This window comes from Paralichthys olivaceus, chromosome 3, assembly GCF_024713975.1.
Source record: "Paralichthys olivaceus isolate ysfri-2021 chromosome 3, ASM2471397v2, whole genome shotgun sequence".
NCBI lineage: Eukaryota > Metazoa > Chordata > Actinopteri > Pleuronectiformes > Paralichthyidae > Paralichthys > Paralichthys olivaceus.
The window spans coordinates 17,989,788-18,005,359 of NC_091095.1; the positions used below are offsets into that span (position 1 = coordinate 17,989,788).

General features: G+C 41.0%; 1 protein-coding gene across 2 annotated transcripts; it reads right to left on the reverse strand.

The window, feature by feature from the left end:
- Positions 1-7,594: 7,594 nt before the first annotated feature.
- hapln4 (hyaluronan and proteoglycan link protein 4) lies at positions 7,595-15,235 on the reverse strand. Of its 2 annotated transcripts, XM_069522290.1 has the most exons (8): positions 15,024-15,235; positions 13,554-13,686; positions 11,699-11,888; positions 11,257-11,429; positions 10,985-11,100; positions 10,446-10,632; positions 9,104-9,196; positions 7,595-8,794 (listed from the first exon to the last, which is right to left on the reverse strand). In XM_069522290.1, the coding sequence occupies exons 1-8, from the start codon at positions 15,030-15,032 to the stop codon at positions 8,403-8,405; spliced, it is 1,293 nt and encodes a 430-aa protein (XP_069378391.1). In that variant the 5' UTR covers positions 15,033-15,235; the 3' UTR covers positions 7,595-8,402. The 2 variants fall into 2 exon arrangements, with proteins under 2 accessions (XP_069378391.1, XP_019936314.1); XM_020080755.2 differs by lacking the exon at positions 9,104-9,196 and having other exon boundaries at positions 15,024-15,229.
- Between the last annotated feature and the right edge of the window lie 337 nt (positions 15,236-15,572).

A 15,572-nucleotide genomic window follows, 5' to 3' on the forward strand; every position in this document is an offset into this window, starting at 1 on the left:
ATCTGGCAGGCATGGCAAATCTCCAGCATTATCTCCTAATGACACTGCCAAAGTTCAAGAAGATTAAAAAAAGCAACAAGGGATTTGCATCATCTTAGAGGCCATGAAGTCTCCGACTCAGCCTCGATGCTGCTCTGCCTCCTCTTTATCTCTCACATAAACATAAGAGGCTGGAGGCACAAGTGCACTTTTTTAAACTTTTTTTTATTCTTTCCTTCCTCCGCACACACACGCACACACACCAAGCTGCTTATCCAAATCAAAAAAAGATTAATATGCATCGCAACCCTGTTTATCTTCCTCATCTTTATTGCAGCCAGGTTGTTGAATAGCTTCACCCATGAATCTGCATCCACACACCCGTCCTAATTATGGTTGCAGATGGCGGCGCGTCAGCTTACTAACAGCTCCTTTTACAGTGTAAGTGTGTGTGTGTGTCTGTGTGTGTGTGTGTGTGTGTGTGTGTGTGTGTGTTTGCGTGCGTGCGTGCGTGTGCGTTCGTGTGTGTGTGTGTGTGCATGTGTGTGTGTGTAAGAGGAGCAAAGCCAGGAAAAACATCAGTGTGAGCCAGGTCTTTCATACACTTGACATTCTGCTCTGCCAGCTGTGTACACACAGAGCAGTGTTTTGTTGGATGACCCTGACTGACAATATGGGAAATTTGGCTTTATCAAGCAGCTTTAAGCACAGCCACCAATACTGGTGGAAGGTAATTCAATACATTACGTTTAAGTACATTTAAATACTGTGTGTACTTTACTTCAGTATTCCCATTTTGTGCTTCTCACTTCACCTTTGCTATATTCCAGTTGGAAACTTACATATTTACAAGATGTTTAAATTGCAGTTAAGAACAGATCTTGAGTAACTTTACATTCCACTGCCTGCATGTATTAAGCACATACAAGCGTCCAGCACACATGGACTCATAAGTCACAGAAAATGCAGTTGCAGTGGTAAAAGTCTTACATATATGTATAGATGCAAACACAAGATGACACATAAAGAAATCCCCTCAAGTTGAACCCTGAGAAATAATCAGAGAATTAAGATATTTTACTAAAAACTGGATAATGATGTGTAAATGATTTTGTCCTCAGTCTCACACAAACCGTACGACAAATACATTTTTTTCTATTTGTTGCTGTATAGCAAATGTAACACACACATTAAAAATACAAGCACTTTTAATTTCTTAGTTCTATTACTTTTTATATTGAAAAGTGATTTTGCTGATATAATTTAGGTTGTTTCATTTACACCTCCAACAAACGAGTTGTGAAGACAAAATTAGCATTTAAGCGCTGTGAACTTGTTAGCACTGATTCAAAAAACTTTCTGCACAATTGATGAATGTGTATCCATTATGTCATGATTCTCCCCCATTTTATTATTTTTGAAGGGACTGTTTTTGGAACATTTAAAAGACTTTTGATCTGTCTTCAGAATTTTTTGTTAAATGTATAGACTCTGTGGCCTTTTTGTATATTTAGTTGTTTGAACTTTGGACTTTGGCCTAGCTATTTTCATTGCGTTTGGTTTTTGTATTTGGATTTATATCTGTTTCTACTTAGAGTTTCTTTTCTTTTGTGTCTGTTAGATTACTTCCTGTCCTGATTTTCTCGCTCCTGTGATTGTCTTCACCCTAATGTGTCACTTATCCTGCCTCCTTTGTGTGTGTGTGTGTCATCTTTGTGATCCACACTGTCTTCTGTCAGTTTAGATGTAAACATCTCTGGGTTTCCTCGTGTTTCACTTTTGCCAAATTGTTCCTTTGATTTCTATTGTTTTGTTTTTTTTAAGTTTAGATTTTTCTTGCTTGCTTTATCAAAGTTTACACAACGTACCGACCTTGCACATTTGGTCTGCCACATACCAAATGTGACATGATATTCTTTCTGAAACAGAGGTTTGGTCTCTACCAACTTCTGAGGTGAATGTCTGTCTAATATCTATTAAAGCCACTTTTATACACAACTATCCCCTGCTGTATTGTCACTCTGCTTTAAAGAAGACATTAGTAAACAGAGCTCTTCTCCCCCACGGAGACTCCTACAGAAGATCCTGAAACACCTAGGCTGTGATCACTCACTAACCCCTGCTCACTATACAGGGACTTCTATGCAGAGGTCTAAAAGTGAGCTCATCTGCAAAATGCTTTTAGGCACTACTCACTTTCTCCGTGCCGGTAACTACATCATTGTCACAAGATTACGATGTTTTCAATGTAGAAATAAGCTTGATTGCTGCAGTTTGTGCTTTTCTGCTTTTATTATATAAAAAACAAGCGATAGAGATGTACGCTAAACAGCGTAAACAGTTTTCAAATTTGTCGGTGAGAACCTGTCTGTCTTATTGTCCAAATAGTTCAGGTATTTTGATGAAAATAGTGAAGAGTAGAATCACCAGACAGAGAAGGCTGCTGCCCTCGCTTCTCTCATCTCTCCACCATTTATCTTCCTGTCAACACAGCGAGTGTAAAGCATGATGGAATATATAGCTCGTTGAATGATCATTGGTCATACACTACTGTTCACGATGCATTGTGGGAAGCAATGAGTCCATTATATAGGGTATAAAAAAATATACTATTCACTTGAACAGCACTACAAAATGGTGGATTCTCCATATAGTGGACTATAAGGAGATTAGTGAGGGCTTTCAGACACAGTATAAACATTTTTTTGTAATAATCCTAAATTAAACATGTAGACCTGAATGAGAGAATAAAAGTCTTTAAGTAAAGGATCTGTCGGCTACTTTTTCCATCACTGTATCCCTGCAATGGTATTTTTTTACATCTGGTGAGGACAGCTGCTTTATTTTTAAACTTTTAACTTCTTCTACTTTCTACTTATTGTGCACTTGAGGATATCTGAAGAGGAAAATGGCAGTGCAGTGTGATAGGCCCACTGAGAAAGATGTGTGATATAGCTGCTAAAGAGACATAGAAAAAGCTTCACAGTTTTTAGGGTCAGAAGTTTGGGCTCTTTACGCCGGCTTCCTCGGGGAGGTCACTTCAAATTCTTCTGAGGACGAAAGTGCACTCGATCCATGAAGTGGATAGTGTGTGTTGTGGCAGCAGGTTTTTTGACTGAGGTGTGATAAGGTTCAGCAGTTTGTGTACTTTCAGGAGCCACTCAGTTCCTTCTCTCCCCTGCAGGACCACAATAGCTCAGTGACCAGCCAATTTCTGCATGCTGGTACAGGGGCCCCCAATACCCTTGAGTCTTCCTGCTGTTCTCCATTTCCCCACCTTTATCTCTTATCTCTCCGCTTTCATTTTTATCCCTTCTCCTTTACTCCCACCTATCTCCCCTCCGCACTTCTCATTCTCTGTGCCTGCCTTTCACTCTGTCCTTCCCTGTGACTTTGTGTTCATGGTGAGACTGACTCCACACACACACACACACACACACACACACACACACACACACACACACACACACACACAAACATTGACAACTGCAATCCCACACAAATTGCCTGAACTGTTTCATTAACCTCCCACCATTCTCATTCGACCCAATCCAGGACTGTTGAAAGTGTGTAAACCAGTGTGATTCACTGTTGATGTGGTGATTGTGGCATCTTTTCACTGAAGTAAAGAACTAATGGAAAGATGGAGGTTGAACATGATAAATCTAATGTTCACTTTTGCTACATTCTGAGGGCTGAGAGCTCAACAACCTGCAAATTAATAAAACACGTGCAAATAGAAAAATATGTGCAAATTAAGAAAACAACCTCATCAATTTCACGGCACCTGCGCTACAAAAAGTGACGGGAAACGTTTCCATGGGACCCAAAAAAGTGATGAACCTGGCTGTAGCTCAAAGCTGTGTGACGTTATTGAAGTCTATTACTTCAAAAATCTGTTTACAAGTGTTGTTGACCCTGTTGTCTTTGCTAACAGCTGTAGCGCCGTTAAATTCTGCATTATAACATTTTACAACTGCTTATATGTGTACGAGATGTATGGACAGGGATTCAAATTGATTCAGAGAGAAAACTTTCATGTCAATACGGATGGTTTTAGATGGAACACTTCAAACTTAATAGTTTAGATCTAGCTTTTTTTTCAAGGCATCTATAAATGACAAACGTGCTTCATTTGCCACACTGTGCTCGATTAGATGTTTTAGACTTTCAATTATCTCAGCACTGCTGTCTGTTTAATACGACCCACACTCTGGGGGAAACCTCTCAAAATTTGTCCGATTACATATCTCCACAAACCAACTGCTTTCAATGCAATAATATGTATCTGCAGCAGCGTCTTCCAGTTGAATTACACACAGAATGCATGAGGCATTAAGGGAGATAGTTAAGGGAGAGAGGGTAATTCAAGAAGCTATTTCCCATGAGTTTCTGTTAAATGGACATGGCATCTGTTTGTGTGTTCAATCATATCAATATTAAGGATGATGATGCAAAGTTAGAATTAATTCCTGTGAGCATAATATCCAAGCATCGCATTGTTCCCATAACAGCGTGAGGTCTACGCCTCAAATGTTTGTCAAGGGGGATTTCACCAGTTTCCAGATGTTAATGAAGACATCCTTTTATTTGAATATATAAGGAATTAGTATATAAGACTGGCAGTGACATTACATGTACTTGATATTATTTATATATTTAACCCCCTAAGTAATTTTAATTTAATATAGGATTGCTCGTTAAAGCACATTTTAATAATGAACTCTCCCAGATTTATCTAACTTCAATTTGTTTTTTTAAGCAAAATAACAAATAAAAAAATTGCAATATGTTACACTGGCTGCACCCAGGACCACTGTATTATACATGCTGGCTCACTGCATGTACCTGTGGCACACTTAAATGGAACTTGGCCATCATTAATCAAAATAACTTGTGATTAATGAAATGTATTTTGTGAAAAAGCTCTGCAAGGTTAAAAGCATCATTTGTCCAACTAGTGAACAAGTGAAAGAAAACTACCTGGAGAATCAATGAGATGTCAGCATGTCTGTGAAAACATCTGTGAGGTGCACCAGCAGTGGTGCGTGCATGTGTGTGTGTGTGTGTGTGTGTGTGTACTAATCCTGTTCTCGTCCCCTCCTCTCTGCTTCCATCCCAGATCTGTTCAGGGGCTCTAGCTTCTGTCGCAGGCTGATGAATGAGATTCAAGTGACAGCCAGCATCGTTGCCCATTCCTTTGGATTTATTGTGTGGCAAAATACTCTGTTGTTACAGGGTCACCTAATTTCTTGTCATCCTCAGAAGAAAAAGGTAGAGGATGCAGTGACTTAATGAAATGAAGACAGCCCTGTCATCTTCTGAGCAAACTAGTTGAAAGGGCTCAATCACTTTCCTGCTGTGCGTCTGTCTTTGCACCATCATTCTCTCTGCCTTTACATCTAATGTTTATCTTGTCGTTGTATGAAAGGGAACGTAAATGCACTTTTTTAAGGCCAGTACCTCTCTAATGTTCTGCCTCATGAGGATATTCTGCTGCCTGGCCTGTTGAGCTCACCATCTGTGGAATATGGTGGTTTCTTGGAGTGCTCAGTTGGTCCAACATGGAGCTGCTATTACCATTATTATTCCTGTTAACAAAAGCATACTGCGTACAGATCTATGGTAGTGCTTGCCAAAGCGCTGGCAGACAGACTGGAAGTATTGGCTGTTATTTATGACCCCGCGCTTACATAAGATGGAGTTGCTGCTTTCAAATGGGTTAACATCTCAATCCAGAGCACATAAAAAAACATCTAAATCACTTCAGCACTGAAATCCCGAATACATAATTCAGCATGAAAAATAAATGTCATAGTGCATCAAGAAAAACTTTGCTTATTAATTTAGTGGCTGTGACTCAAAATCTGCAGCAGCACAGAGTAATGTGATTGGTGAGTGTACTGAGCAAATCATTAAAACCATCAACTTTGATCATCCAGGTCATAGAGGTATTTCTTTCCTCTTTGAAAATGTAAAATAACAGCACAAAGCTGTATGAATGGATGTGATTTTCTTTTCACGGCTCAAGTTCGTCACTCGCAGCAATCAGTTTATTTTGTTGGACTTGCAATGAACTTGACTTTAATTACAAGTTGTCAGTTGCTATGATGATAACATAGCTTGTTCTGCTGCATTGGAGTAACACAAGCTCACTCCCACTCAGAGCTGGTTCACTGCTCAGCAGTTTCTCTGTTCTGCAAACACTGAAACATGTGAGTCAGAGTAAAGCACAAATACTCCAGATTGAAACATTCATCCCTCATCATCTGTGACTTCTACTAACGTAATAACTGTGGTCCCCAGAAGTGGCTGCAGAGTGGGCGCCCCCTGCTTTCACTGAGAGGTGAATCACTCCACTACTTGGAGTTGTTCCTGCTATCTTTTAAAAGTGTCTGAAACATATACAGGCAGCTGCGGACCCAGACCCAGCAACGTTATATGATATAGGGTCCAGCTTTTGTTTGATGCCAACACATTTCTGATCTGTCAGTGGTATATTTAGCATGCATTTACTCGAGTCATAGCCAAGCTTATTTACTACATTACAGGAGCAATTTGCATGGAATTTTGTGCAGATTTTCATGGTTCCCAGAGGAACCATCCATAGGACTTTCTCTCGAGATCATTTGTAATAATTTGGTGCATTGGTTAACTTTTAATCAAGCACCATAGTCATTTCCAAATGTGTTCATAAATCTAATCTAATAGCTACTAAACAAATGTAGTTATCATTGAACTCAGCTGTTCTTTGTGTTTAGCTGAACCAGTCGGTGAAAATGGTAAACATAACACCTGGTAAATCTCGAATATTGGCATTAGCTGTGTTCCAATTCAGAATTTCTGTTGAAGAACTTTATCTAAGGAGGCTGTACCTTCGAAGACTGCATAGATTTTCTGTTTGTGTCACCAGCTTGTCCCATCCCAACCATTGCAACATTACATTTTGAGTGGCTGCACTTACTGCAGCTTGGCTATACTCACAAAGCTACCTCGTCACTCCTGTACAATGAATCCTGGGCTAGGTTAGCCTGCAGAGGCTGCCCCTGAATTGGGACACAGCTATTGTTGCTATGTACGTGTTGGCATTTTAGCGTAGAGCACACACTACAGTCATACTCACATTATTGCAGAAAAACAAAGGGTTTGTGTTGCATCTCCTGCATTGTTTGACTTCTTCGAAAATCGTGGCACTGTAGCTATCCAAGCTGCAATGTTAATGTAGCTAAAAACAGACTTCTATTTCTTTTGAAGTTGTTTCACTCTTAGAGACAGTCAGAGGCTTTGTCTCAGTAGATACAGCAAACTGTCTATTGAAGTCAGGGTCAATTCCGTGTCCTTGTCAGAATGTCCTACAGAGACACTGAAACTCAAATTACTCCCGGTGGTGGACATGTGCCTTGTATGCAAGCTGCCTTTTGAATGAGACACATTGTAAAGTGCTTTGGATAAAAACCTCAATATAAATTGATTTCATGTCCAAACACATCAGACTAGTTAGTTACCTCACAAACCTGAAGCGATCATTACATTTCTCCTCATTAATCTGTTTTTTCCTTTAACACTGATGTGTGTTAAATATCATGACATAGAAAAAACTGTACCTAAACACAGATTGTTCAAATCAACAATTTTAAGATTTTTATTTTTCCTTTTACATTCATCCATTCTGGCAAACATACTCTAAAAAAAAGAAAAACATTTACAGCGCAGCTTGTGGCCAAAGTAGCTTAGAAGTGCAGTATGTGAGGTAAATATCAATTATTGTAGCTTTGTATTTCTGCAAAATCTGCCCCAGTAACTACTCACAGCCAAACAATACATGCTCACTAAATCTTAGCAAAGACGCTATCATAAAATAAAGTTCTATTTATTTAAAGTGCAAATATTTTAAGAACTAGTGCAATATTTACTACTTTGTCTGTTCAGCTCTGATGATGAGATTGCCAAGTTTTAGTTAATGAGAAAAATGACTCACGTTGTGCCAGAGGGTTGCTAACCAAGCATGGCTCCCTGTTACAGGCAATTACACTCTGTACAATCCAAACTTAACAGGGCGTCTTGGATTTTTTCCATACAGTGAGGCGGATCATCCCATCTCACCCAGTAATGAATGTTTTCACCCTGGCACTGGGATTCTGGCTCAGACTAGGGCTCAGTGCTCAGGAGCCACAGCAGGGGCCAAAAATGTGTTCCACACACACGAATGTAAACAAGCATATTCATGGCAGACTCTCTGATGTGATGTGTCTGAGTGATGATCAAGCTGCTGTTTAATCTAACCGTTTTCTGACGACAGATGTGCTAACATACTTACTTCCTAAGATGATTGACTGGCTGTAGACGAAAGGAAAATCACCCAAGGCGACAGTTGTAGTAAAATCCAAAATTGCATCCCTCCTCCTCCTCTCAGTCTTTCCACTTTAAATCATGCTTGTGGCATTCATGGGGATGCTGTTGCTGCTCTTCCTCCTTGTCAAACTATTTGTGCGGCTTTTTGTCATTTCGGCACCACCATCTTTTTCGTTCTTGTTCTTGAGGAAACAGTAGACCCCGTAGAGACGGAATTTTTTATCAGGGAAGCCCAGGTGCCGGACACCTGGCTGGGATTCTCCACAGCGAGAGCGGGGGTTTACTATGGGGTAACGAATGCTGCCATCCTCCAGCCAACCGGCTTCACAGCGGTCCAGGAGCTGGAACTTCCATGCTGCATACAGTTGACCCACTTTGGCCGCCACAGAACCATCTCGAATGCAGGCCTTCATCGCCTCAGCATAGTTCACCTTCTTAAAGCGTTTGAGGAAGTAAACTTTGCCTGGAGAGGGATATAAAGGGTGAAGAGGGGAGGTTTGTAGTAAGAACATGTGGAAACGTGAAAGGGTGTATTGTTCAGAAGGGGAAAGGGAAAGAAAGAGAGAGAAGTGAGTGAGGGAGTGAAGCCACAGAGACGAGCTGAGCCCAGATGGTAGATATTCTCCGTTTTCCTGGCCTCTCCACCTGCTTGTGTTCAGAATATCAACTCATTTAAACAACTGTCTGGGTAGCAGCTCAAAATTGAATGCCAATACTCAGCACTCTAACTCAACCTTACCCTAAAACGCTTCCATTTTGGCTTTCATCTCACCTCTGGGGAGACTTTTTGCCTGGCAGTATGAAAAAATGCGAGTCCTGATTGGTTGAATAATTTGAACCGAGCTGGATAACAAGGCAGCTTCTCCTAAGAAAGAAGGAAGATAAAGAACATCAACTAAAAATTCTCCAAACATCATGAAAACCATGTCCGCAACCTAAGCTTTGCTCTTGGCTCAGCTATTGATTTTGTGCTTGTTTATGTTACTGGTGGTTATTAGAGAGGCAGAATATTGTCTCATATTTCCCCAGGGGGCGAGCCACAGTATCGGTCACAACCACTGCTGAAGCTGCCCACAACAGACTGTCTACAATAATTAACACTCAAGGGAAACCATGAGCAATCATTTAAGGTTTCTGTCACATACTATTTTTTTCTTCTCGCAGGCTGTACAAAAAATTGATTTGTGATTCATATGAAGCCCATTGTCTTTTATCTTTTTAGCTTTCCAAATGCATGAGAAGTTTTTAATTCTCTTTCACACTTCAAAAAATAGTCATCATCTAAAAAGCCACATTTTGAAGGTAATTTTTATCCCACTAGTTAATGTTTAAGTGCTCATATTTCTAACAAATTTGGTTGTTATTTGGTGCTATAAAAATCCAAACATTTGAAAAGTGGGAGGAAGTGGATATGTGTCATTCATCTTAATATAAAGTATATGGGGCAAACACTCAACACCAGAGCTTTGGAGCAGCCGATTGAAACAACTCAGACAAATCATTATCACTCACTCATCCTAAAATGCATAAAACAGAAATTGTATTTAACTCGTACTCTTCCTTATTGCCAAAACAACTATTACTTTAATAACCAATCTTGACTTGAACTGCCCTGACCCTGCACCTAAGTTCCATGCCCCTTAATCCAGCCTGTGACTTTCTCAAGTTTGTTTTAAGTTTATGAACCTGGAGCTGGCATGTGTGACGGAGACACTCACAGATTCTCTGAAGGAAAGTGATGTAAATCAAAGAAGCGGGAGATGAAAGGCGGTGCATGTTACCCAGCGGACACTGTGGCCCGAGCAGCACTGAATCAACACAGCTTGATCTAAATCCAATGGCCTTAGGCCTGCAAGATCACAGGCAGAGATTAAAGAAACAGGCCTCATTTCCCCACGGTCCAATGCTCATGATGCATCCCCTTTCTATAGAGTATCATTTACAATACTGCCAGTGTCTTGTTCTGTTCAGGTCACAGATGTGGGATATTGGGCTGGATGTTTATGTTGAGGTGTATGATCATGTACAAAGTGTTTCTGATCATCAGATATGCACACGCATGTGCAGGCACCTGCAGCCACCAATCTACAGTGCGTTATCTCTTTGGTTCTCACCATTCAGCTTGGAAGTGAAACAGAAAGCATCGTAGCGTTCATCCTCCTTATGCCTGTAGCCATAGTTACGAACACCAGCGGGGGTGTCCTTGCGGCCGCACTGGTCTCTGGGATGAGAGATAGGGTACTGGACAGAGCCGTCCTCCAGCCATCCAGCATTACACCAGTCTAGTCCCTCGAGCCAGGCCTGTAGAGGGAGATAATGTAGGTTAGTGGGACATACTGGATTAAAGATATTAGTGGAGAAACAATGTGGTTTATCTCTTCTGACATAACTCCATTACTCTGATCTTCAGTGTGTAGGGATTTTAAAAATAGGATCGACCACTGGTAACATTTATGATCTGATCATATTCATATTCTTTATTTCAGACTCACTGCTGCACTAAAACAGTTTGTATCTGAGTTTCGTAGCCTGAAAGTGCATCATTTAAATACTGAGATATAAATGAATGTACTGTGACTTCCACCCTGCACCTTTCTTCTGCCATCAACTTGTCAGACTGTTCTGTCTGAACTTCTGGGATGTTTGAATTTACCTTGTGAAGTTGGGAGTGGGAGGCCAGGATAGCATCTTGCTGTTTGCAGGCATCCTCAGCCTGGTGGTAGTTGAGCTTATAGCGCCCCTCACGGGGGTAGTAGGGAAACACCACTCCTACAGTTGAGAGAGAGTTTAGTGTTGAGTATTCAGGCTGTGAAATTGTTAATTTAAATTCAATGTTATTTATACTGAAACAGTTTAGACTGTAGTTACTACAATCAAGCAGCTACAATATGTAATAGCTTTAAAAAAAAGCCCCTTATCCCTGACCCTCTAGGTCAAGGTTGACAAATCCTGTGTCATCTTCCATGTCGTTGGTGACTTCACACTCGTAGCGTCCATAGTCCTCCAGAGTCACATTTTGGATGATGACTGAGGCGTCGCCTGGTCCCGTCTGCTCCAAAAACACACGTCCTCGGTACGCTCCAAACACACGCTGCTGCCTGGAGACATGTCACACAAGTGTATGTTTCTTAAAAAGTTCCTGACAGCACAATGAGCAAGAAATTCTCAAAGGTAGCCTCTAGTAGTAGCTTGGTAGCTTGTAAAAATAGCTATGCATTGGATTGACAAAAAAACAATAGCCTAAATATACTATTAAAATATGATTTGTGATAAACCCCTAACATGGAAGCAATAGGAAACAATTCAGTTTAATCAACATACAGTATTGTTGGTTTGACTGATCTAAAAATGCAGATGCAGAATTGACCTCCCAAGTGCCACAAAGACGTCCTCAAACTGCAGAGCGTCTGTCACTTTGCTCCATTTAATCCGGATGCGGGCCGGGTCGCTGTTCTCCGGCTCATGATGGAATCTGCAGGGCAGAGTGATAGAGCCACCACGATGTGTCACCACTTTACCCGGAGCTGTCTGCACAATGACCGCTCCAGTGTCGTCCTCTGTGGGAGGGAAGACAGCGGAAACAAAGGCTGAATTATCAACATTATGCATTTGCAGAACAAAATCGAAATATTTTCTCTATCTTCCGTGCCTGTGTCCTATACTTTTTATTTATATTTGCTTATTTATTTTGCAAGTGGGTTTTATTCAATGCATTTTTATGTTTAAAATTGATACATTCCTACAAGCCTTTCACTGCTGTTTCCGATCCCCCTCAACTCTGCCGATAATTTTAATTCATATTCTTATCGTCAAATTCCATCTTCGATTCTCTTTGTGAGGGATGTCACAGCACGACGCCTGCAAAATTAAATCAGCATCAGTTAACAAAAGCCTGAGCCGTCACATTTGTGCCTCATTCATTCAGCACATCAATATTGGAGAACTTTTTTTTCATCCAAGGTTCCATTCTGGGTGGTTCAAATCCCAGTCAGGGTAATTCTCTGGGCTGACACCCTTAATGCTCCCTGCCTCTGGCCCAATGGCAGCTGGGTTTGGCCAAAGCACCCCCATGACCCTTAAAGGATAAGTGGTATAGATGATGGTACTATTCTGCAGTTCAGGCTCTCTGCGTAGATCTGTCAAAAAAATCACCCACCCCAAAATGTTTACCTCTGCCAATATAATTCCTCTAAATGATCTCAGTGTGATGCCGAGCACAGGCCCCAGTGTGCAAATGTGCAACGAGACCTTGTTTATACTTTTTGAGATTTGCTGAGATGCTGTTTGTCTGTGTGGCAGTTGCTTGTGCACGCCTCTGCAACCAAAGAGTTTGCACAAGTGTCATGTAAACATTTAAAAACATTTAATGAGCGGCTGCACAAGGTTTTCTGATATGTTGTGATCAGATAAAGGCACCTACAATTATTCATGCCAGCCGGCAATTAGTCCTGTCACTGCTCAGCGCTCTGTGCAAAGTTGTTTATCACTAGCAGCCACGACAGCATCGAGCAGTGTTTGATCAAAACTGTAAGCATATTATTTCCCAACACCAAGGGCTGTGCTGCAACACACTGATGTTAATACAAACAACACGATGTCACAGTTTCTTTTACAGACGACCATGGTGGTGGGATGTCTGTTAAAACCCGGGGGTGTTTTCAGATGGGGATGTTTTTTTGTCCCTTTCAGTGCACTAGAGAGTCTTTCTTTTGGGTGAAGGGATGGAGATCATTGTACTGTCCTGGTAAAACTGAAGGCTGAAAAAAAGCATTGCTTATCAGAGGAGTTCAGTAAAATCCATCATATGCTGTCAGCTCATCTAACAAGTTAGCAGACAACGTAAAACACAGAGAAAAGGATATAAATATGTGACGGCTGGCAAGAAACACGACTGCAGTGAGATGATTTTGCTGCTGTTTACCTGCTTGTTTTTTAAAGCTGCAGTGTGTGTCTGTCTTATTGCTGCTTAAATTTAAGTAAGGGATGTATGTAAAAAATTCTACTGTATTACTCGTGAGCATTTTTGTTGGGACATACTTGGCAGATTGGAAGTATTTCAGAAAATCTGCTTATACAGGAGCTACTCTACTTCTTTTTTTTTTTTGCTTATAGGACAATTGTCAATAATGCATCAAGTGTATGTGTCTGACATTAAAATGCTCACATCTCAGTGATGCTTGTCACTTGACAGTAGCAGCCATGAAAGAATAAAATGTCCATACCAAGAACATGCACCACTTTTCTCCTCCCCTTTTCTATGTCAGCGGGTAGTGAAGTCACTGGGAGGGCAAATGTCAGGATGAAAACCATGAAGAACATTTTTCCACAGCCCAGAGGCTGAGACCACTTTGGAACCTGCAGGACAGAACAGAGCAGAGGAACAGGAACATCCCAGACTCACATTATAGCACAGTAACATTACAGTGAAACCATAAAGAGCTAATAGTTCAGTCGTGTTGAAACCTCCAAACATCATCACAGAGAACTGCAGTGGTCAGCAAATCACTCACAACTGATCACTTCACATTTCTCAAAACAAGAAAACCAAGATATATTGTGTTTGAACTGAGATTCATGCTATAATATAGCTTAGCGGTCTCCTACACTCATCACTCGAGGTCACATAATGAAAAGAAGAGATACTCCTACCAGGATATTCAAGACTTTGAGCTTGTTTGGCTCTATTTAATCCTCAGCGCCAAGTGGAGAGCAACAGTAAGCATGTGGAAAGTTTTGTAATATACAGCAGGTTTGAATTGACAGTAGATTCAAAATGGTTACTGAAAAGATTGTGTGCATATGTACCGTCAAGGCCCAACATTCCCCTTAAATTCAACGAAGCTGCACCAAATTGAATACACTAATAACTATCAATGCCCTAAATTATGATTCTTTTTTACATTGAGAACCATGAATTATTCTCTGGGAATTGGTGAAAAAATGTCCAATTGCACAATAACATTTGCCCCCTGATCCAGAGCTGCACTACAATTTAAACTGATGCTTTCCTGACCCATACCACATCCTTTCACCAAGTTTCATTGTAATCCATTTTGTTGTTTTTGCATAATCTTGCTCACAAATAAACAAAACAAACATAGCCTCCTAGGCAGCAGTTATTAATCTAGTGTCCATTGTGCTTATTAGACCAAACTGTTATATTTTCATTCAGCATATGAACACTCCTCTCTGGCAGTGAACGATGATGGATCACCATGCTGAAAAACATAGTTCCTCTTGGAAGTTGCTGCTGCATACTCTGGTCAAGTGCTCATTATCTCAGCCTGGGTAGTGGGTGTCTGTGAGGCGGACGCACACACAACACTACAGTGTGTGGCTTGTGTGTGACATCAGTAATGATGTCAAAAGAGGATAACGCAGATTCTAAACAAGAGTCAAATGTGTTTTCTTCCTGTGTATGCACTGCTTGTTTTCTGCTTTATCAGTGTCACCTATGAATAATTGCCTCCTATAAACCAGCACTGCTGCAGTATAAAACATGTGAATATGACGACAGGCCTCAGTGAAGCAGAGTTACTAAAGCAGCTACTTCACATGCACGTTTCACACTAAAAAAACACATCCCCTGCTGCATCATGTTTTTCTCAAGGTTAGTCCAGTGATCATCCCTGCAGGTCTCACGCAGCACAGAGAGCTGCAGTCCCACTATTTAAGCACAGAAGTGAACTTACCATGGCCATCACAGCAGTTTTAATGTGTAGATGGAGCAGATGTGCCACTGTACGCCGTTTAACTCCTCAGCTGGGCTAAATGTTGTTCTGCAGCAGCTCTCACCTCTCTTCCTCTTCCTCTCCCTCCCTTTCTCTGTTTCCAGCCCCATCGCTGATCTCTCGGCACTGCAGGGGAAACCACTGGTGTTTGTGGGTCCCGCAGTACTGCCGATGACGCAGCACACATTTCCACTGTGCAGAGCTGTGTGTAAAAGTCAATCAGGGCAATGATCTCACACTGATTTGATGTTGGTGAATATCTTTCTGCGTGTTCTCTGAGCCCATTAGAGTGACTCTCATTGGTTCGAGAGTCACATTTTGTTTCAGTTAATGCAGTGAAACCTCATTAACTTTCAGGCAGATCACTGTTGCTATTAAAAGGCCGCTCCCAATAATGAAGGCTGTTTGTGTTGCAGGTTGAGCCTGATTGTTCTATTTAAGACAAATTGAATTCTCCTCAACGACTTTATGCCTGCATGATGAAGAGGGAGGTGAGTATGTTTCAGTAAT

What these genes read in the sequence shown, in the direction of transcription:
- hapln4 (XM_069522290.1), bottom strand. An exon ending in AAAAGTGGTGCATGTTCTTG is followed by an intron (nt 11,889 to 13,553) that starts GTATGGACATTT and finishes TCCCTCCCACAG; the next exon opens with AGGACGACACTGGAGCGGTC. An exon ending in TTTCACTTCCAAGCTGAATG is followed by an intron (nt 9,197 to 10,445) that starts GTGAGAACCAAA and finishes CTTCTTTCTTAG; the next exon opens with GAGAAGCTGCCTTGTTATCC.